At 32.3% G+C, this 23,647-nt stretch overlaps 1 protein-coding gene and 3 long non-coding RNA genes across 5 annotated transcripts; 3 read left to right on the forward strand and 1 right to left on the reverse strand.

The window, feature by feature from the left end:
- Nucleotides 1-3,685: 3,685 nt before the first annotated feature.
- Nucleotides 3,686-4,402, forward strand: LOC145067339 (uncharacterized). Its single transcript, XM_079014504.1, has one exon. The coding sequence runs from the start codon at nucleotides 3,686-3,688 to the stop codon at nucleotides 4,400-4,402; it is 717 nt and encodes a 238-aa protein (XP_078870630.1).
- Nucleotides 4,403-8,915: 4,513 nt separating this feature from the next.
- LOC145069389 (uncharacterized) lies at nucleotides 8,916-14,647 on the reverse strand. Of its 2 annotated transcripts, none has more exons than XR_013689474.1 (5): nucleotides 14,487-14,647; nucleotides 13,508-13,766; nucleotides 9,926-10,298; nucleotides 9,637-9,832; nucleotides 8,916-9,558 (listed from the first exon to the last, which is right to left on the reverse strand). It is a non-coding gene; the product is annotated as an uncharacterized LOC145069389 (long non-coding RNA). The 2 variants fall into 2 exon arrangements; XR_013689473.1 differs by having other exon boundaries at nucleotides 13,508-13,769; nucleotides 14,487-14,646.
- LOC145069387 (uncharacterized) lies at nucleotides 11,769-13,077 on the forward strand. Its single transcript, XR_013689472.1, has 3 exons — nucleotides 11,769-12,182; nucleotides 12,490-12,538; nucleotides 12,637-13,077. It is a non-coding gene; the product is annotated as an uncharacterized LOC145069387 (long non-coding RNA).
- A 6,691-nt stretch (nucleotides 14,648-21,338) lies between the features above and the next one.
- LOC145070074 (uncharacterized) lies at nucleotides 21,339-23,081 on the forward strand. Its single transcript, XR_013689819.1, has 3 exons — nucleotides 21,339-21,860; nucleotides 22,670-22,719; nucleotides 22,994-23,081. It is a non-coding gene; the product is annotated as an uncharacterized LOC145070074 (long non-coding RNA).
- The last annotated feature ends 566 nt before the right edge of the window (nucleotides 23,082-23,647 follow it).

The following is a 23,647-nucleotide window of genomic DNA, read 5'->3' on the forward strand; positions in this document are numbered from 1 at the left end:
TCTATTTACCTAATTATCATCACCTTTCTATCATCACCTATCTCTCATCATTTTCTTTCATCACACACCAACTATTTCATCTACCCATGCTTTATCCCAACATATTTGTAGATATAAAATAAATATACAGTTTAAATCATTTAAAACATGTATAAAATCATTTATCCAGCATAGACAACAAGTATTCAAATAATATGCACACATAGCACGTAATTTATATCAAATACTTCATATCTATGTGTAAAATGAAAGTAACTATGCACTCACTTGTTAAAGTGATGTTTCCAAACTCGGATAGCGCTTCGCTTCTTAACAATATAATTTCCTTCGACGAAACCTAGTATTATTACCACTAGATTTTAGTCTAATATTCACCGTGACTAATTATTAGTCTTAGCATTATTATTATTATTATTATTATTATTATTATTATTATTATTATTATTATTATTATATAAGCGTTTAAACAATTTTTTCCAACCACTATGTACAGACAAGGGCCAGACATAAAACATTGGAGGGCAGGACCATTTTGGCATATAGCACACATTGAAATCCAACAATCCTATGCGGCCCTTTAAACCAGATTCTCCGTACCGCGAGTAGTTAAAAAGATATTATAACGACACTTATATAAGTCATAATAATAGCCCAAATATTTATTATAAGTTCATAATAACAATACTAATTTTAAATATAAACTATATTTAAAATAGGGTAAGCATAACTTACTTACAAGGGAGTTTTAGCTAGGATTCGAGCTCTGCAGGGGGCAGAACTTCGTCGCTGAATCTTTCTAAGAAAGATTCGTGCAGCGTTTCAGCGCTCATCTTACTATACTAAAACTACAGAAAGAGAAGTCAAATCACGAGGGACCGAAATGTTCGGGGGATAAGAAGAGAAAGACTCTTGAACCAAGAGAATGGTGCAAGAAATAAAAGAGCCCAAGGCTCTTATTTATAGTAATTGAATTTACAGAAACTACCCTCCATAATTACTTAATGACCTTATAGTTATATAAACGACTAAACATCCCTTCATAATACTATTTTAAATAGATTTAACGATATTTGTACTAAACTAATGTCAAAAGTACTCAACAATAGTCTTATAATGACCGCATCATCGATACCTTTCTAATGATATATACATTTGTATATATATATATATATATATATATATATATATATATATATATATATATGTATATGTATATATGATTTATACTTTATTTTAATACGTAAATATGATATTATAATTTATAACTTGTTCATACAAACTCCGTTTTTTACGTTCTTTATATCCACGCGTAGGCGGGACCGTGCCCTACAACTTTCGTTTAGACTCTGTCGGCTAATTTTGACTTTATTTTTAAAGTTGTATTTTTAACAGGCCGAGACAAGAAAAGTCCGTTAAAAATTCATAACTTCTTCATCCGACGTCCGTTTTCGTCTGTCTTTTACTGTTGCCCTACTATTAACGAGATATTCGATTCCCGTTAAGGTTGCGTCGGCCAAAAATCGACAATTCGAATTTCGGGTTGTACACTGCTATGTCAAATCTTAGAAAAATCATAACTTCCTCATACGAAGTCAGATTTTGACGTTCTTTCTATGCACACTCTCGGTTTAAAAAACACTACGACTTTTGTTTAGATCGCTAAGGGTAAAAATCACTCTGTCGTAAATTCACTATTTACGCCGCGCAGTGTCGTGTCGGTTTTGTCGTAAAACTTCGACGGGCCATAACTTCTTCATTATAACTCAGATGTCGGCGTTTTTTATATGTACGAAACCCTTGTAACATATACTATAACTTGGTTCAGATTAATCTTTCTAAATATTCTTCCTTCAAAAACTCATTTTTTTTGACGCTTATTGTCTCTAAATTGACTTAGCCCGAATCTGCGGGCGTTACAAAACTACAATTTAGTTTTGTTTTCACAGGAGTTGATGTTTGAAGAACAGACCACAAAATTGAAAGTGATTCTAAGCAAAATTATTCTTTTAGAATGTATTAGTGTCGTTGTTAGATTTTGATGTTTTCTTTCCCGTTTTGATAGTTTTTTTAGTTTTATTCTTTAACAATAAATGTAATTCTTAACAATTGTTACCCGTATTCTATAAGAAATAATGTATTTTTTGTTTTTATTCTTCAATTGGTTGTTCAAGAATTTGTTATTCTACAAGAAATTTTTAAAGTCATGATCAAGAAATAGGTTCAAGAATATTTTTATTTTTGAATATACTCATAAACATATTATGTCAGAATGTCCTAATTAAAAGAATTATAATTCGTAAAATCGGATTTTTAAAATCAATAGAATCTATGATCCCTTAAAATATGCAAATTTCCTTTATTAAATCTATATTAATTGACTAAAATACTCTTGTAATTAAATTAGATGATATTTTCAATTATATTTAATTCAATAATATATATTAATCACTTTCTTAAAATAAGTAAAATTGGTTGGCCCGCATTTATGCATACAATAACACAATAATTACTTTAAATAGAATAATCTAATCATATATATGTATATATATATATATATATATATATATATATATATATATATATATATATATATGAAAAGTATTGGGTTGGGATCATTACAAATGAAAAAAATCGATTAGTTTATATTACATTAAATACTCTAATTACACTTTCCGAATTGAGAAACACCTTCCATGAGTTAAAATTTCAAGTTTATCAGATTCAAGGGAGTTAAAGACATCAATGAGATGGAGAAAAAGCTAGAATAAATCAAATGTTGTGACGCAACGTCGAAAGTCAATATTTCCGGATTCCAACGTCAACCTTTGATGCGTAAGAACCCAGCTCCTCCTAAGCCTACCTCCTCGCATCGGTTTCCGGATTGGCTATGTCGCAGGTCACAGGGATCACAAGTCTTATGCTGACACCATCAAAGGCTTTACCAGCAACCCGCCATATACAACTCTGAGCCAATTAATTCGTCTCAAGACCATACCTGCTAGGGTCTCATGAGTATTGCAGACATCAACTATCATTGGTGAAGCCCTCTGTTGGTATTTTAATCTTGACAAGTTTATTTTAGTATTTTGGCTTTTTGTTATTTAGTAAAATAAATTGAATGGGTCATGTGGACCAATTATTAGTGCTAGAAAATGGGAACACGTGGGCTTAGTAGTCCCTTTGTTTGAGTTTGATTTTTTTTAGTTCTGTTAGGGTATGTAGGCTATAAAAGCCTTTTATTTTCTAAATAGTAAGAGCAGCCGTTTTAGAGTCGAAAAACAACTCTCGTTCTTCTTATTCTCTCACGTATTATCAAATATTTTGTCAATTGTTGTTGTAGTGAAGTGAATATAAAGGGCCTGATTCCAACATTTGGTATCAGAGCCTAGGCTCCATTGGAAGAAAGCTAGTGGCGATTTCATGACAAATCGCATGAAGACTTGAAGATATTGCTGCTACAGAAAGACCGCCAGGAAGAAGAAAGAAAGAAAGACAATAGAAAGAAGAAAGAAAGACGATAGAAAGAAGATAGAAGATAGAAAGAAGAAAGAAGGAAAGAAAGAAAGAAAGAAGAAAGAAAGAAAAAGAAAGAAAGAAGATTATAACAACCTGTTGTTGTTACCTGAGAAAGAAAGAAACATAAAGGTATAACTCTTTTACCTAATTCCTTGCAAAAGTTAGAAGAATGACAGGAGGATCAAACCAAGGGGGTTCAAAAGAAATTGCAGTTCAAGGTACTGCTTTACCATTTCAATGCCCTAAATTAACAAAAACTAACTACACCACTTGGTCTATTATGATTGAAACTGCGTTATGGGAATATGGACATTGGGATGTTATAACCAAAGATATGGTTGAAGAGAAGAAAAATTATACCACTAAAGGTATAATTTTTCAAACTCTACCAGAGAATGTCCTTTTACAGGTTGCTAAACACCAAAATGCCAAAGAGGTGTGGGAATCAATCAAGGTCCGGTATATAGGAGTTGAACGGGTGCAGAAAGCAAGACTACAAACATTGAGAAACGAATTGGAGATGCTAAAGATGAAGGACAATGAGTCAATCAATGACTTTTTGAGCAAAATAAGTGGTATTGTTGCCAAATTGAAAAGTCTTGGTTCAACTCTTGAAGAGGAGGTGATTGTAAGAAAATTCCTTAATTCGGTTCCAAAGAAGTATTTGCCCATTGTAGCTCCCATTGAACAATATTCCGATCTTGAAACTATGACATTTGAAGAAGCGGTTGGAAAGGTTAAAGCTTATGAAGAAAGGCTTCAAAGTCTTGAAGAAAAAGTTAAAGAGCAAGATCAACTCATGATGGCAAGTGAACAAAAATATGGTGAAAGTAGTGTACCCGGAAGAGGTCGTGGAAGGAACTTTGAAAGAGGTGAAAGGGGCTGAGGAAGAGGAAGAGGTCGAGGTGACAAAAACAGCTTTTGGTGCTTTAACTGTGGAGACTTTGGGCATTTTAGTTATGAGTGCACTAAGTGGGATGAAAAATACAAAGAAGCAAACTTGATTCAGGAGGAAGAATCAGCATTGCTTTGATGGAAACTAAGTCGAGATTAAGGGGGTGAATGTTGTTCTTTTAATCTTGACAGGTTTATTTTAGTATTTTGGTTTTTTGTTATTTAGTAAAATAAATTGAATGGGTCTTGAATGGGTCATGTGGACCAATTATTAGTGCTAGAAAATGGGAACATGTGGGCTTAGTAGTCCCTTTGTTTGAGTTTGATTTGTTTTAGTTCTGTTAGGGTATGTAGGCTATAAAAGCCTTTAATTTTCTGAATAGTAAGAGCAGTCGTTTTAGAGTCAATAAATAACTCTCGTTCTTCTTATTCTCTCACGTATTATCAAATATTTTGTCGATTGTTGCTGCAGTGAAGTGAATATAAAGGGCGTGATTCCAACACCTTCATCATTGACCATTTGGGCACCCTCATCTTCCCTACTGTCATAAGGATTTTAAGATGTGGAGTTATCTTACCCTGGTGGTTTATATCATGTACATAACCAGAACATTTGGAAAAAATGGATCAAATGGGTCAAGCCATGTGACCAATGTGTGTTACGTTTTGTAAGAATTGTATGGTTAAATTTTTTTTGGTCTGCCACTTCAAGCACTTGATGTAGTTATCTATGCCACAATTGCAAACCAAATTGGAAGAATCGTTACCCCCATGGATGGTGTCGAAAATGTTTTTGACATATCACACGGCAAGATAGGTTTCTTGGCTCCTCAAGGAAGATGATAAACGGGGAAATTCAAATCATCGTTGGCTCTAAAACATAAAGGGTGGGTGTCATCGAAGTATTGGAGGACTTGTACGGTTGTACCCTTTCAAACTCAGTCCACATTCATGATGTAATTAATTTGAAAAAAAAATATATGACTATCAAAGTAAAGTAAATCTCAAATTTGGTGGAGTTCCAAGTTGCATGGCAGCGTGCGTGTTTTATGGCCTTAATTTATTGTGAAATTCACTTCCATAATATTAATTATTTCATATACTTATCAAACTAAATGTGTTTAGGGGTAAAATAGTCTATCCATTAAGGGATTTTCTAATATGTGTCCTAAGGGCACATATAAGAAGTATCAATTAATCACAATTATTACCATAATTAAATGTGAAATGCATTAACTATGGAGATTATTAATGAATTTTATATTTAATTATGGTAATATTTCTTATAATTAATGTTTTTCACATTTAATTATGATAATAATTATGATTAATTAATACTTCTTATATGTGCCCTTAGGGCACATATTAGAAAATTTCATCCATTAATTATTCAGTGTAAGAATCAAAATAAACTTTGGAAAAATAGCTCCCATTATAAAAAGGTTGACTAAAAATACATCTCAATTTTCCATTTAGACAACCTATTTGATTTTTAAAGTTTTTTTATTAGTTGAATTTGTATTTTTTTTTTTGAAAAAATAAATTATAAATATTTATTATTGGTTTATTTTTAATAAAAGTGTTCATAAGGTGTAGCAACAGCCATTTATATATAAATATATTGTTAATGTTGCATCATACATACTTATAAAGCTAGCATTTTTTTCTTAAATCTCATGCATTTGAAACCCCCATTTTTTTTTCCTTTCACCACATTCATTTGAAACTCCCATGACTTTTCAATTTCTTTATAATAATAATAATTATAATTTGGTAATTAGGTTAAATAAATATCAAATCTAAAGTGTATTCATATACAAACTAAATTTCAATACTAAAATAATATCTTTCATTCTACTTATAAGATTATGTTTTTTAACTTTTAATATATTATACTTAATTTATTAGTTTTAATATATTGTTGGATGTAAACCATTATCATTTTAAAGGTATAATTTTTGAGCAATTTGTATAAAATACTTAAATTATTAATTAAAATATAACATTATAGGCTCAACTTAAATATAAATTTTATTTAACTTAAACAACCCAAATATTATTTTATAAATAGTTAAAAGTGATAAATTGTAGTGTCTTTCTAATAATGATTGTAAGTTGGTTAATAAGGTTAAATAAATATCAAACCTAAAGTGTAATCATAAATAGACTAAATTTCAATTTTAAAATAATATCTTTACTTCTATTTATAAAGTTATGTCTTTAAATTTTAACATATTATATTTAATTTATTAGATTTAAAATGTTGTTGCATGTAAACCATTATCAGTTTAAAGCTACAATTTTTGAACAGTTTGGACAAAATACTTAAATTCTTAATTTAAATATAACATTACAGTGTTAACTTAAATATAAAGTTTAGTTCCACTAAAAAAACCAAATAATATTTTGTAAATAGTTAAAAGTGATAAATGCAAAAACTAAATTGTAATATCAGTTTAACTAAAATATTTCCTAAATATATTTATATAATCGTTAAAAAATTTCAAATAAGTAGCTTAAAATAACTTATAATAACAATAGTTAAAAATAACTCTATATAAATGATTATATTGTTACCTTTAAAATCAAAAAGTTATGTTTGATGTTTTAAATAATTATAATGATAGAAATTAAAACATTAAGCAAATAAATTTTAAAAAATTAGTTAAAAATAACAACTATAAATAGTATTAAACCATATATAATATTTAATTTTATTGATGTGTAACTCGCGAGTAGAAGTCATTCAAACGATTGAGATTATGACGTTATAATAGATTTATATATTATCATATAATTCAAAATAATCAATATATTATATCAAACTAATATACAAATTATTATATCAAATTTAACAACAACGTTAGTGTTATATTTTAAAAAATATATGTTTGTAAAGACTTCAACTATATAGGTGTTTTTGTGCATTACAATGTTAACTCAAATATAAATTTCAGTTCCATTTAAAAAAAAAAAAACTAAAGAATATTTTGTAAATAGTTAAAATTGATAAATTGTAGTGATAAAAGCAAAAACTAAATAGTAATCTCAATTTAACTAAAATATTTCTAAAATATATTTTTATAATCGTTAAAAGTTTCCAAATAAGTAGCTTAAAATAACTTACAATAACAATAGTTAAAAACAACTCTATATAAATAATTATATTGTTAGCTTTAAAATAAAAAACAATGTTTGATGTTTTAAATAATTATAATGATAGAAATTAAAACATTAAGCAAATAAATTTAAAAAAAATTAATTAACAATAAAAACAACTATAAATAACATCAAATCATATATTATATTTAATTTTACTCATGTGTAACTTGCGGGAAAAAGTTATTCAAACGATTGAGATTATGAAGTTATAATAAATGTATATATAATCATATACTTCAAAATAATCAATATATTATATCAATTTAGTATATACAAATTATTATATCAAATTTAACAACAACGTTATTGTTATATTTAAAAAAATCATATATTTGTAAAGACTTCAACTATATAGGTATTTCTGCACAACGCACGGGCATTCGCATAGTATTTCATAATTCATAGTTTTAAAAAGAGAATTGGAGTGGAAATTCGTATTTACGGACCGGCCCACCGTGGGATAGTGAATTTGATTCCACTTATTTCTACTTTACATGTGAACCACATACTAAGCCCGCCCCAACATTACATGTGTCAGCTTATCCAACACGTGTTGAACATGCGTGTTCGCCACTTCATTGAACCTTCTATTATTACAGATGTCCATTCCTCTAGCTATTGTGACGTAACCAAGCAAAACTTTGTTAGCGGGGAAGGAAACGGCGGCAAATAGCTAGCGTCGTGTCGGGAGAAGGCGAAGGGGGTGTCAGAGAACGTTGAGTGATCCAATCAAAAAGGACATGGCTACAAACGGATCAGACTGACTGAACTCCGGGATGACGTCCTTCATGAGTTGAAGCCATGCCCATTAAATTGGAATTTCTGCCTTGGTTTTGTTTGGGAAAACTGAAAACTGCCCATTATAAATCCAAGGGTCTAACTAACCTATGGTGACACATTCCAACATGTAAACAAAACGACACGTTGATACGTTTGCCATGCCAGAGCTATATCTATTGATTAAACGATGTAAACTGATGTCCTATATACTTAATTTGTTTGTTTCATAACATTTGTATAGAAAATTAAGTTGTTTTTTATTTTTATCAAAATTCTTTGGATAACTTGGAGAGGTTGGAAACGTTGTCCAATACTTTCTGGACTTTCTAAGTTTTGTGATTCTTTCCTAAAATGTGCTCGAGTTTCGGTGCTTGAAAATTTGTAGCCACTTGATTTATTATGTTTTAATTTTAAATTCAAATTTTTGTTGATGTTCATTGTTGGTTCAGGCTCCACAAAACACACACACTAGTCCCGTAAATATGTATGTGAAAGTAAATTTGCAAAATGGAACCCGATTGTCTACATCTTCCTATATATTAAACAAACACAAAGTGCATCTATTTATAGTAAATAAAGAGCTGAATATATAAATAGCTATCATCTAGCCCACGAATCCATGCTAAAGTGAAGCCACTATCCTTTTTATTTTCCACAAAACCCGGACCAAATCTTTTGCTCCAAGTTTGGATTACAACAAATCCTATTAACCCAACTTTCATTTCAATATCAAAATCTAGTCATTGTTTGAAAGATTGTTGGTTGTTTATGGACTTAGGTAATCAAAATGAGAAATTGAACATGTACTATGAGTAATATGTTTCATCCTCAAAATGTGAAATCGTATACCAGATTCATCTTCGTTCCTGTCAATTAGATGCACCTCCACCGCCTGAACCACTTGCTGCACCCCTAAAACTAGTTGCTACTCCGGTGCTTGGAGGACTAGTTGCTACTATAATGCCTGGATTAGGCGCCTTCCATTCTACTCTATAGGTACGGTTTTGTTGTACTCTGATTCCTGAATTTCTTTATACGCCTTTAGAGACACGAATTCCTTAGTATTGCCTCGACGATGAAACAAACGTTGGTCAATAAAAATGACCACAACACAACTGAGATGTCGTCATACATCCTCATTTTCACCCACCATTGCTGTTGATGTTATCTTGTTAATGCTTCTCCAATTAATATTTTTGCTATTCCCTATATTAATAACATTGTTAAAACCAATCTAAAACTTAAAAAAAAAAATAGTGGAAAATAAGAAAATAAACAACTCACAGAGTGGGAGTTATTGTGAACAATCTCTACAGCCTTCTCGCTGCTTATGTGGTCCCAGAATCCACGCGAGCCCATTATCACAAACATGTCGTCCTCTTCTATATGTAGTCTCTTTACGGTGGGTATTGATTTCAAAAGGACGATCAGTTGCAAATTCTGGAAATTTTAGATACAGATCTCCTATGGAACCGGACACCTAAATGCAAAAGTGTTAGAAAATTTGCAAATTAACAAATAATTATAATTAGATTAAAAGTTAAAAAAAAAAAAAAAAAAAAAAAAACTTAACCTCACTCAAGCCCCTGATTCTCCAGACTCCATTTCCATCTGGTATTACAACATCTTCTTCATTTGGATTCTGATGTTGGATTTCTTGTCTTACGTTTTCAATATTCACGTTGTCTTCCTTAGTGAGTGGAATGGTTATTGCTTTACTCTTGAATCTGCCAAGCTTAACCTTGCGGCTCGAGAATCCCCCAGGCTACAGACGAACAAATCATCGCCCCACCCCACAGCATACAAACCAAACAACTCGTGCCCACTTCAAACATTGAGTGGTCAGTCGTCCGCACAAGCTGGACGAATTCATGCATCCTCAATTTGAGAGAAAGCGTCTAAGAAGGTTTGTGGAGTAAACATGTCAAGTCCTCGTAAAGAAAGACCTGCAAACAAACAAGAAAGGGAACCGACATTATTCCGTGTCATGATTTGATTTATCATTTAATATATTACGAATCACGTATCTTTTTATTATATATATGCTTATAATTATAATTTAACAACAATACCAATCTAATTTTATTTTCTTAACGATACTATAAAAAGGGAATTCACAATGTAAGTTAGAATCCTACAAAAGCTAAGCTGCACTTTTACTTTTTTATTTTTATTTTTAAATGCGATGCACCTTGTCACTTTTTAGTTTTTACAAATTCCAAGTCACACCAAGAAAGCAAAACATAAAAATAATTATAATTTTATGTAGATAGCATAAATAGTCAAACATTGTTTATTGTCAAAATATCCCTGCTAACCAACAAACAACTAATTGTATTACTTCCTGAATATCATTGATTACATTACTTTAACTAACTGTAAATGATGCAAGTGGCAAATTCGAACCAACCCTCTGTACAGGTACGTATATAATGATGTTGTATATACGATTAATCTTGATATTTTTCTGTAATTTGACATATCAATAAAATTAGCTCACGTTACTTAAGTGTATTACTAGCCTATATATATAATTGTAAATTAAGAAAATTATGTACCGGGCTATTGTCAATTTGCCATCGTTCAATAAGACATATCTTATATTTCACTTTTCTGACTCTCTCCCTAAGTTTTTATAGATTTCCCTATAAATAATCTTCCTCTTCCTATTTAATAAATGAAACTTTTTGTCCAAATGTCACTTCCACCAAGCATTTTACATCAAAGTGAAATTTCAATTATACCCCTCCTTCATTCAATATTCAATTGAATTCGGTTTTTTTTTTTTTTTGGATCTGAATCTAAATCATTTGTATATACGTTATTATTTACAAAATAACTTTTTACTATCATGTTTTTAATAAACTAATTTAATAAAATTTTATAATTCTTTAATTTTCTATTATCAATTTTAATCATCAATATTCTTTTTCTTTCTTACCCATGGTTTCTATGGGTTGTAACCTAGTAAATAAATAAATTAAATCTTACCCTGGAAAATCCTTTGTCACATGTCACTTTCTCCTTCTTTTGACACATACATGTAATTTTTTTAGCATTATAGAGTTATTTTATTTTCCCATGTCATTTCAATATTTATTTCATTTTCTTTTTTTTCCACATCATTAAATTAAATAAGAGACACCATTAAAGTAATTAATGATCCAATTGATAATGCCAGCTAAAATTTTGGTGATTCCTTTTGTATATCCGTATTTTGTTCTCTATTAACATAAATAATACTCTATAATTATAAAAATTTATATGATTTGCTTAAATCAAGGAATTAGTAGATGAGTATTTTCCAAAATAATTATCTCTTTTTCATATGGAATCCTTTATCTACTTTTGTTGTCTTGGATCTGTAAAATAGCTTCGAATTAAAATTTTAAAGTAATCGATGCATTTTAGGGTCCGCCTCTCTTATCTTTGTATGTGTTCCTGTCACCACTCAACATCATATTCTTATCCCCTAATTTGGCACCTTGAGTCTCTTTTGTTCATTCCTATCATACTCACCAGAATAACTAAATAAGCCTTTTTCTTTTGAGATTTCATGCTCAAATGATATGTTTATTCATTTTATTAATTAATGTTCACGGAAGATGAACGTTTTGATTAGCTTTTTCTTTTTTTGTTATTAATGAATTATTGCAGTATCGTTGTAACATTTGGTTCTGGAGTCCTGTAATCTTTAGTTAGTGGCATAGGGGGTCCTAAGCAGGCTGTAAATGTAGTCACATCTGCTGTCTTCTTTGCCATCGATCATGTTGGACTATTTGATCTATCTTTATTCATTTGTGGGTGCCTTGAGTTGGAAGGGAAGGAAAGTAAGTTTTCAATTTTACAATGATACCCTTAACATATAAAAAAAGTTAGGGGTAGTTTTTTCATTAACAAAATCATACAATCTTGCATATCTTTTCTCTTCAACTTTCCATGCAAGTCTTTAACTTTTCTTAAAAAAATGGAGAATTCATTTTTTTTTCTTTTAAATTCTCTTCATTTTGTCCTAAATCACTCATTTTAACTGAGTCATACTCTCTTATTTCTAACAAAATTACAGATTTTGTAATATAGTTATTTAGTTATATATGAACAATAATATAAATAATTATAATGTTATCCATTCTTTAGTTTCAGGAATTAAGGTAGGAGAGCTTTGTTGCACATCTCATAATACATGGTATGTCCTTACTTTTTTTTTATCTCAAAAGGGGTAAAATAGTAAAGTGATCTTACATTGTTTATTTACTTTTTGGTCGTATTCAACCTTCATTGAAGGAGCATACCCTCTTCACAAGAACAACCAAGGTAACACTCCTTTCCATGCCATTTGTGTGTATAACAAAGAATGAACTTTCCTAAAATGAATTGCCAACTGAATTATGTAATTAAAACTTTAGTATACGAACGAATAAAAGAAAATATGCAACAAATTAATGTTTTGTCATTCTTTAGTTTTAGGAATCAATGGTTCATGTTGTTTTTTTTTAAAATACAAACACGATATAGATTCAAAAGACCTTAATGATGGCCGCAAACATTGACAATTAATTTTAGATAAAAGAAAATTTAATGTTATGTCCAGGGTAATTGTTTATGTACTACTAAATTTCCTTTGATTGTCATTTACTTTTTATATGTAACTTTTTTCTATAAAACTATTGTTTATATCATATGACTATTTATGTCACGTAATCAATACATTATCTTATTATTTAATGTTACTATTATATATTTTTTACACGGCTCTTCCACCAAACTTTGATAATAAAATATTGAAATATTAAGAGTTATGGTTTGTTTAGATTCACACTTTCATTCCATCATTTGAAAATTGTATAAGATGCATCTTTGTGGTTTAAAGAAACTGCACTGCACATCCTTAGTCTATTTAAAAAAACCATTTTATACTTTCTTTAAATAGACTAAGGATGTACAGTGCAATTTCTTTAAACCATAGGGATGCATCATGTCAAATTTTCAAAAATTGGACTGAAAGTACGAATTTGAGCAAACCAAAAATGTAATTACTCAAATATTAAACTGTATTAGATAAAAGGTATAGAAAGTCAAATCATAGTTTCAATTAAAATATTCCATAAGTGCATATGAAAAAAAATGAATCGTAAATTAAATAAAGGAAACTTACGGATTATACGTGAGAAGAGGTGGTGATAGACGTAAGCTGAAGCCAAACTGCCGCCATGGCCGTCATATATGCCAGCATAGGTGGCGTTCACGCCGATCTCCACTTGGCTAAAATCATGTTTATCCATATCCCCCTGTGCAACTGCATACGATAAATCTCCAAAAGTATGTTTTCGAAGATCCTCAGACCATAACCCATCAAACCGATATTTCTCTTTGCCCTTCAAAATTTTTTTCACCCACTGCATCTTTGATCCTCACTACTTCAGTAAGAAACAATAAAGCATTAGATACAAATAAAAGAAACACAACCATATCATAGTTTCAAAATCATCGATTTAAATTTGAATGTGAAACTAAATACATGTATAAATCAGATCAGATACCAAAACAGATAAAATTAACTGTTGAACTTTAACGAAATGGTAGAAGAAAGTTGAACAATTAAGCAACAGATTCAAGTATTTGAAGAATCTGTTAAAAGGAACCAAAGAACGCAAAGACCTCAAAGAAACAACACCATAACAATTATGTGATTCATGTCTATTTTCGTATGGAATTGAATGTGATTCTTTCTTTTGGACTAATTTTCATTCCATGGTGGATGAGTTTTTCCTAATTTCGTGATGCACTGGAATGATTTATTAACTAAATGTATGTTTCAATCCACTTCAAATATGATTGCATATAATGGAATCTGAATGCAAAGGAACTAAAAACCCTACAAAGTTTAACGTGAATCAATGATATGCTCAATAGCAGGTAGCAAGAACAAACAAGAAAGATGAACTGACAGCGTATTTAGAATGAAAAAGAACTAAGAACCCTAGAATAACTTCGAATGAATGAAATGCTCAGATTTTGAATGCAAAATAACTAAAACCCTAGAAAGTAAATCCGAATCAATGAAATAATCAATAGCAGATAGTAATGAATCGTGAGTCGTCGTTTTACATTTAGAACAGCAAACAGAAAGATACCTGAGAATCGATTTTGAATGCAAAACTGAAGCTCTCGAATGAAAATGTCAAGTTTAATCAAATGCGCAATACCAAACCAAAAAGAGATCGTTCGTTTTTGAAATACAGCACCAGAGAGAGAAAGACCGAAAGAGTGAGAAAGAAAGACCTTAGCACGGATTTTGAATACAGACAAAAAAATGGTTATAAATATTTTATTTTCATTCTCTTTTTCTTTATTAACAAAAACTATTAAAGTTTTTCGGAAAACTTATTTTCACATATGAACTGGTTATTTACTTCACATTTTCTACCATTTAATCAAAACGAATAGAATCATACATCATCAATATCTTGTTATCTAAAATAAGCATTGTTTATTAGAAAGTGACAACTTAAAAGGAATTGTTTTGAACAAATTATATCCAGCTTAGCTTGTGTAGGTGATATTTGAAGCTATTTTTTAAGAGAAATAAATGGATGGTAAAAGTTATCTTTGCACATTTTCACCGACTAAGGATGAAGTGAATTATTATTCTAGCGGAGAAGATGATTCTCACTTTAACAAGGACCTTTGAACAAAATATATTTAGGGTTAAAACAAACATTTAAATATTATATAAATAAGAATGCTTTGGACAAAGTAAAATTGTCTAAAAGAAATAGAAGGATGTTTGAAATTTATGTTTTCAAGTTAGTTGGAAATAATAGAAAAAAACAGTTGCCAAATTTGTGGCTAAATTTTCCTCAAAATATTTCTTCCCAATTTTGAGAAGATTCGAAGGGAAAAGAAAGTAATGAATTTTACTTTTTTTTACCAAACTAACCTTATCCAAAGCTACTTTTCATATATGAAAAATATAAGAAAAATTATAAGAATTGTCTCGATGGAGTTTATAATTTTTTAGGGAAACATACTTAATTAATTTTTTGGTTTTTTCAAATTTAGGTAACTTTTTTTTTTGTATAAATTTAAGTAACGAATTTTTTGGAATTATTCGCATGTGACCATTATAACCGGCTGTAACAAGTTACATCCGGTCATAATGGTCAACAATGAACACTTCGAAAAAAGTTCGTTGCTTAGAAGAGTACAAAAAAAGATAGTCACCTAGATGTGAACAAACCGAAAAGGTAAGAGTAAATGACATTAATGGTCATTGTGGTTTGGATAATTTGTGTATTTGGTCCCTAACTTATTTTTTAACTTGGATTATACCTACTGTTTATTTGTGTTGTGTGTTTGGTCCATGTCTTACTTCAAAAGACTATGGTGCCCTTTTTAATTTATTTTTAAAATAATTTTCTTAGTTATGTATTTATTTTTTATACGTTTAAAAAAATTAATAGACCTCATATATTTATATATCCTCACCCTAAACTGGAAACGACATTTGAAAATTTTAAGATGGGTCCCACCAGTCACCATCCCGTCTCTCATCCTCCTCAACTTCTATTTCTTTTCTATCTTTAGTGACATCAAAATTTTCACCATCCCTTCTTTTTTCGGTTCTGCAGCTCTAACGAACCAACACCACAAGTCACTGTCTCTTCATTGAATATTCCACCATTACAACCTAATAGAAGTGGTGTGGTGTTGGTTCGCTGTAGTTGAAAGACCAAAAAAAGAAGGGATGGTGAAGACGCCGATGTCACTAAAGATGGAAAAAAAATAGAAGTTGAAGAGGATGAGAGATGAGATGGCGAGTGGTAGGACCCAACTAAAATTTCTCAAATGTGGTTTCAGGTTTAGAGTGAAGAGATACAGATATGTGGGGTCTATTAATTTTTTAAATATACAAAAAATAAATGTTAGACATTTTGATAACTAAAACATAAACGCGGAAGCATCACTTTGGATCTTTAATCTCGAATCTGGTTAAAAGAAAACATAAACAATAAATAACAATTACATATCTGATTTCATTATAATCTTCGGATCTGCAGAACTAGGGTTGGGTTTTCCAGTTGATCTCAAGACCTCTCTCTAGAATCCCTCAGTAAACCCTAAACGAATTTACATGTGTATTTCGTGTATCTTGATTGCTCCTCATCACATGTATATATAGATGGAGATATACCCTAATGTGAGAGATAGAATGGATCTTGAGGATATTGAGTCAAACTGGAAACTCAACCCACAGGGTAAGTAAATATTCTATAAATCGGTCCATCAACAATTTATATTTTTACCATAATAACTGGATTTAATGATAACATTACATATATATATATATATATATATATATATATATATATATATATATATGATGTGGTCCCATAATTATCTAACAATCTTCCACTAGACCACAAATATATAAATGTACGTAAAACTGTATAAGCGCTTTAATGAATTTTATCATAATATTGGTACCTTTAAACAATCTCGTCCACTAATCATAATAGTATAGGATCAAAGCGGTCTTCGTTACAATTTACGTAACTAAACCTATCAATGGTCACATATACATATATAACTAACGACATAGATTAAATATGATGTGTGGTTTTAAAATATAAATAGATTTCCAACGAGTTCCTCTTTGGATTGAAGTGAGATCAAACTTTAAATACGTGCAACTAATAATAGAGTTAACCGGATTCTTAATTACAGAAAAACATAATTATTGTTAAACAACACATAAAGCACCATAAACCTCCCACTAAAACCAAATATCACACAACGTGTGTAGTATGCTCATTAAAGACCTAGGGATGTAATCCCTTTATGAGTGGATCCGCTTTCATGGAGTTTGTTCATATGTACTATATATATTTCCATTTTGCACTATTGTTTTAACAAAAGAAAACTTGATGTCAATATTATTTGACTTAACAGAACTTATGTTGTTGGAATATAACATTGCTTACTTATTATCATAACTTTAGTGGTCTTTCAATACCAATAATGTGTAGCTTCGTGACAAATTTTTGCAACCATATTCCATGCTACAAATTATGCTGTCATTATGGAAGAAACTACCAAAGTCTATTCCATGAAATGGCTCATCATGCTAAAATGTAAAAGTATCTCGATATGGATCGGTAACCATTTTGGCATCTAATAAATCAGATTCTTAATAAAAATTATCTCCAAAACATCTGATTTCCTATAGTTGAGTATATAGCCTTTTGTTATATATAGATATCTCAAAATCCATTTGGTTGTTTCTTATGATCCAAACTTGGGTTGTGTAGATATCTACCTAAAACCATAAAGATAAATTTACTTCCACTTAATCTGTGATACACAAAATCATCTACTGTATTTACCTCAAAACCAAAAGAATTGATGAAATACCACGCATAGGATACCCAAAGTTGAGGTTGCTAAGTTTGTGTATTCTGAATAGGAGATTGAATAACATTTTCGATCACTGATTCATAATTTGCATACTATCGAAAGCAATAATAGGAATCAAGATTGATTCCTCCTTAAGGACAATGTTTTAACCTTGTTTCTCCCCCAAACTCAACATCCTCAAAGAATGTTGCTCTATCCAAAATGCAAGGTCATTATCCATGTAATTGAGATCTAACATAATGCCCTCATTCCATTCCTTAAAGTTAATCTCATTGATTACATGAATCATAGATGTGATCAATGTTATAAGATATAATACCATAATTCAAACATGAGCAAATCTATTTTTATGCTCATTAATCCATAAACCGTAATCAATACATTTAATTTATGACATCTTTAAAAGGTATCAACACAATATTAATATCAAGTCTTTGGAGTGTAATACTAACTTGCAAGATATATCCTTGTTTTAGAGATAAACATTGACAACAAATCATGTCAATTAATAACCCACTCTTTGGATTGACTTATTAATCACATGGAACCAAAAAAAATCGTCACATGTTTATCGCCGCATATATGTTTATTCGGCCAAATATCAGTCTACCTTTGGATCATCTAATACCCGCATTAATAAACACATAAACTATAAATTTTGATGATAAGAATTGACAATATATCATATCAATTAATAAGCCCCTCTTTGGATTGACTTATTAATTACATGTAACCTAAAAATTGTTGCATATTTGTCATCAAACATGAGTTTATTCGGCCAAATATTAAACTACCTTTGGGTCGATTAATATCCGCATTAACAAACACATAAATAAACATATTTAAATTTATCGTAAATTAATTTGCACAAAATTGATCACTTTGGTGATATATTGTATCAGTTAATTTACTATGAAAATAATATCATAATTGAATTTATAGACAACCAAAAGTCTTCAAATCTTTGCTCGATAATAGTTTTATAAAATAGTATATACTTGTCTAAAAATAAACAATATAACACAACATAAATAAATTTAAGAATCCTCATCTAAGAATTTTATAAAGACCAAATTTGCTAATACCATTGTACAAGCCGGTTACTATGAAAACTGAAACTTTGCCAACTTTCTCGAAAATAAATACTTGATTCTTTAATATTAAACATTAAATCAATATCAAACCTTCCAAATAATTGTTAATTTGGATTAAAATTAATCAAAAGCAATTATGTGTAGAAACGATAATTAACATATTTACACCAGTGCTCCCATAGTAACCAAAAAATCCGAAGGATAATTCATTTGTAAGTTATATTTGTTCTGTTGAATACAAAAGTATATTGTATATGCATGTGAGTTATTTATCAAAGTAGGAAGCAAGTAGGCATAAATTGTCATGAGAACACATAAAAGACTACACCCTATAGCTGTACGAAAATACTTGTTCATCGCTTCCAAAAAAATGCCGAAAAAATATATATACATATATTTGTTAAATGGCCATAAGTTAGAAGCAAACACGGACAATCATTACCTTACGCATGTCTTGCTTTTTTGTTATTCAAAAATCAAGAAAGCCTCCTTTTAAAATACATATATATATATATATATATATATATATATATATATATATATATATATATATATATATATATGATCTACCATGGTCAACAAAAACCATAGCTTAAAAACTCAAGTTCTTTCATAGTGGATCAAGAAAACAAGCATTGTAATGAAACAAGAAAATCTTGACACCAAAAGGTGTAACATCTGAATTCCCAGGTATATTATATTATTCATTTATTTTGGGTTTTGTGGAGGAACTCGGCGAGTTGATGCTTAGACTCTGTAACACCCGAAATCAGAAAGGTCAAGAAAGGAAAGGAAAAACCCTAAGTTGAAGAGGGTTGACTCGTCGAGTCCAGGGAGAAACTCGGCGAGTCGGAGCGGGATCCGGATGTAAAGCAATTGACCGACTCGGCGAGTCGGCAAGTGGACTCGGCGAGTCAGGTCTGGGTTTGGAAACCCTAATTTCGGGGCTTGGTACCCTATTTAAGCATCTCATTCTCTTTCCTAGGGCTCAGTTGCGGCTCTATAGTCCAAAACCAGAAACCCTAAGCCTCCATTGTTGCTCATTCAAGCTTTCTTGCCATTTTGGGTGATTTGAAGGAAGAAGGAAGAAGGCACACATGGGGGATTCGAGAATTGGCAGTAGATCCAGAGTTTGTGAGGTCTTCCAGAGCATTTGAAGGTAATGAGTCGTTACCTTCCCTCTTTTGCATATAGATCAACCTTTATCATAGGATTTGGGGCTTTTAGGGCAAGTTCTTGAGCCATTTCGAGTTAGAAGCCCAGATCTGAAGTTGCTACTTCAGATCTATGTGTATCATGGCCTAGAGAATCATAAAGCATCAGTCTATGGGTTGATTGTTGAGCCCCTTTTGTCTCAAACCCTAAGTTTATGGTGTATGGTGCCTAGATCTCCTTCTCTACACGTAAAGTTTGCAACTTTACGTGGGGTATAGGCTTGGGAAGGGTAGATCTGCAGTATGGAGTCCATGCATGACTCAAAAGTCCTCTGCATGTATGAAGATCTGAATAGACTCGGCGAGTCCTTCGAGTGGACTCGGCGAGTAGCTTAAAGATGAGGAGGAACTCGACGAGTGAGATGAACAGCTCGTCGAGTCGGATGAAGTTAAGCATGAACTCAGCGAGTTGGAAGAACAACTTGACGAGTTGGTTGAAGATTGCCTTGGACTCGGCGAGTCTATTAGTGGACTCGGCGAGTCAGGTCGCGAAACCTCAAACCCTTTGAGTTGAGACTCGAATCAGTGAGTCGGGTGGTGACTCAGTGAGTTGGACAGGACAGGACTTGGAACTAGTTGGACTCGGCGAGTCGAGTCGCGAATAGAAAGACCCTGAGCTTATGAACTCGGCGAGTAGGGTTGACCTGGAAGGTTGACTTTGACCAGGATTTTGACTTTGAGCAGAGTTGACTTAGTTGACTGTCAGACTAAGTGTTATATTTATATTGATAGCTCGGAGAGCTAGAGGAGCAGCGGTTCAGGGGATTGTCGAGTAGCAGCCAGAGGTTTATCATCAGAGCTCAGCAGTTCAGGTGAGTTTCCCTTCAGTAGGAATGGGTCTAAGGCCACAATGTCGGCCCGTTTAGCTAGCAGTAGTTTTCGGACTTCGGTCCGATGTAGGGGACGAAGGTGCCAGTCAGCTTCGGACTTCGGTCCGATGTTGTAGTTAGTATGTTTGATGCCTTCGTGGCTCAGACAGGGTTTATGTGTTTATGCTAGTTGATATGTTAATGCTATGTTCAATTAGCTTCGGACTTCGGTCCGATGTCAGCTTCGGACTTCGGTTCGATGTAGGGGACAAGGTCCCAGTCAGCTTCGGACTTCGGTCCGATGTAGGGGGCAAGGCCCCAGTTAGTCCGGACTTCGGTCCGATGCAGTGGGCAAGGCCCAGTATGTGCTTTATATGTTATTGTGTGGTATGTGGTAGATTGGGGGAGCTCACTAAGCTTCGTGCTTACGGTTTTTCAGTTTTGGTTTCAGGTACTCGGTTTTCAAAAGAGGAGCTCGGGAAGATTGCAGAGCATACACCCTAGTCAGTTAGCCTGGGAATGTTTGACTCTGATAATGATATTATGTTTTGAATTTAATACTCGAAAGTTATGTTTGACCTATGATACGTTTTTTTATAAATCTAGTTTTAGTAATGTTTTAAAAGAAATTTTTAGTCGTGATTTTTGGGTCGTTACAGACTCGCCGAGTAGGGTCGCGAATTCTTATCCGAGTTAACGACCGGACTCGACGAGTCGACTCGTGGACTCGGCGAGTTCGCACTGTTTAATGAAACCCTAATTTCTCGGGTATGGGACCTATTTAAAGGCCCTTATGGCTGTCATTTGCGGCTACCAAACCCCAGAGAGAAACCCCAAGAGAGCATTTGTGAGGAAGGAGAGGTCATTTTTGATCTTTGTGTTGGTGTTCTTGCAAGAAGAATGTGACCAAGGCAAGAGGAAGCTGAAGAGGGTGTTATTCTGTGGATTTCAGAGCCAGAGACTTCATATTTGAGGTATAGATTCGATCCTTCTTCAGTTTTGGTGTTAATTTTTGGAGTTAGGGTTTTCTAGACCCTTTAGAGACTAGATTTGATGAGTATTTGGTCCCTTCTTGTGTTAAGGCTTTGGATCTGGATCCAAAGAGGTCCAGAGACCTTAACCCTTTGAGCTTTATGAGTTATTGTGGGAGTCATGAGCTTAGGATGTCACTTTTGAGGCCATTTCTTCAAATAGAGCCTTTGGGCCTTTGCATGAGCACCAAGATCTGAGCTTTACGTGATTATCATGCTTGGAAAGGTCAGATCTATGGATTAGAGGAGCAGATCTGACCTCAGGAGGTCATTTCAGTTTGAGCATGGCATGAACTCGCTGAGTCCAAGAGCAGGACTAGGGTTTTCCCGAGAATCACACAGTTGGTGACTCGCTGAGTTGGGGAAGTGACTCGGTGAGTCAGAGGGAATATAGAGGACTAGAGTCACGACTAAACTCACCGAGTCAAGAGCCGGACTCGACGAGTTGGGACGGTTTGTCCCGCGATTTGCAATCAGTGATGTTTTGAAGAGTGGAGGGTTGACTCAGTGAGTCAAGTGAGGACCAGGAGTGTGAAGGACACGCATGGACTCGTCGAGTCACACTTGTGCACTCGACGAGTCTAGTCAAGGTTGACCGTTGACTTCGTTGACTTTGAGGGTTTAGTAAATGATTGGACATTAGAGCCATTAGAAGGGTAGGATGGTCTTTTACCCTTCTTAGAGGACTTATAGAGAGAGGTTAGCCTAGCCTTTGGAGTTGTATTAATTAGAGTAATTATCTATGTGTTTAGGCGGAGGCTAGTGCAGTGTTCTGAGATTGAGGTTTACCGAGTCATCTGAGGTGAGTCTTCTCACAATACTTTACCATGAGTGGTATTTAGAGTTATGTGACAGAGTTATTGTATGCTATTATTTGATGTGTTGCACTGCATTATTTCTATGTGATTTATGTTGTGTATGTATCAGAGTTAGGACCGAAAGGTCCACAGAGTTAGGACCAGAGGGTCCACGGACCCACAGAGTTATAGCCTCGAGTGGCTAATATGTGTTATATGTGGTATTTTGTGGAACTCACTAAGCTTCGTGCTTACAGTGTTTTGTGTTATGTGTTCCAGGTACTAGTGAGGATCGCAGGAAGGCGTCGACATGATCAGTACACAGATAGAGTTTTCATATGATGAGATCTTGAGATTGATTTTGTTATGAATTGATAATTATACTATGACATTTTTATGAATTATTCATGAAAGTATGTTTTTGTGAAATGCGAAAAATTGTTTAAATTTTTACGGTGTTACAAAAGGAATCAAACAGGTATGAGGTATGTATATTTCAAGACATTAATTTTGGAGATTTTAAACGAACCGTTAAAAAAAGTTTCTAGTAACATATTCGAGTTGGCTCTGATACCAATTGTTAGACATTTTGATAACTAAAACATAAATGCGGAAGCATAACTTTGGATCTTTAATCTCGAATCTGGTAAAAAGAAAACATAAACAATAAATAACGATTACATACCTGATTTCATTATAATCTCTGGATCTTAAGAACTAGGGTTGGGTTTTCCAGTTGATCTCAAGAGCTCTCTCTAGAATCCCTCAGCAAACCCTAAACGAATTTACATGTGTATTTCGTGTATCTTGATTGCTCCTCATCACATGTATATATAGATGGAGATATACCCTAATGTGAGAGATGGAAGGGATTTTGAGGATCTTGAGTCAAACCGGGAACTCTAAGTAAATATTCTATAAATCGGTCCATCA

Source organism: Lactuca serriola, chromosome 8, assembly GCF_051521515.1.
Source record: "Lactuca serriola cultivar US96UC23 chromosome 8, Lser_US96UC23_V15, whole genome shotgun sequence".
In the NCBI taxonomy this organism is placed as follows: domain Eukaryota; kingdom Viridiplantae; phylum Streptophyta; class Magnoliopsida; order Asterales; family Asteraceae; genus Lactuca; species Lactuca serriola.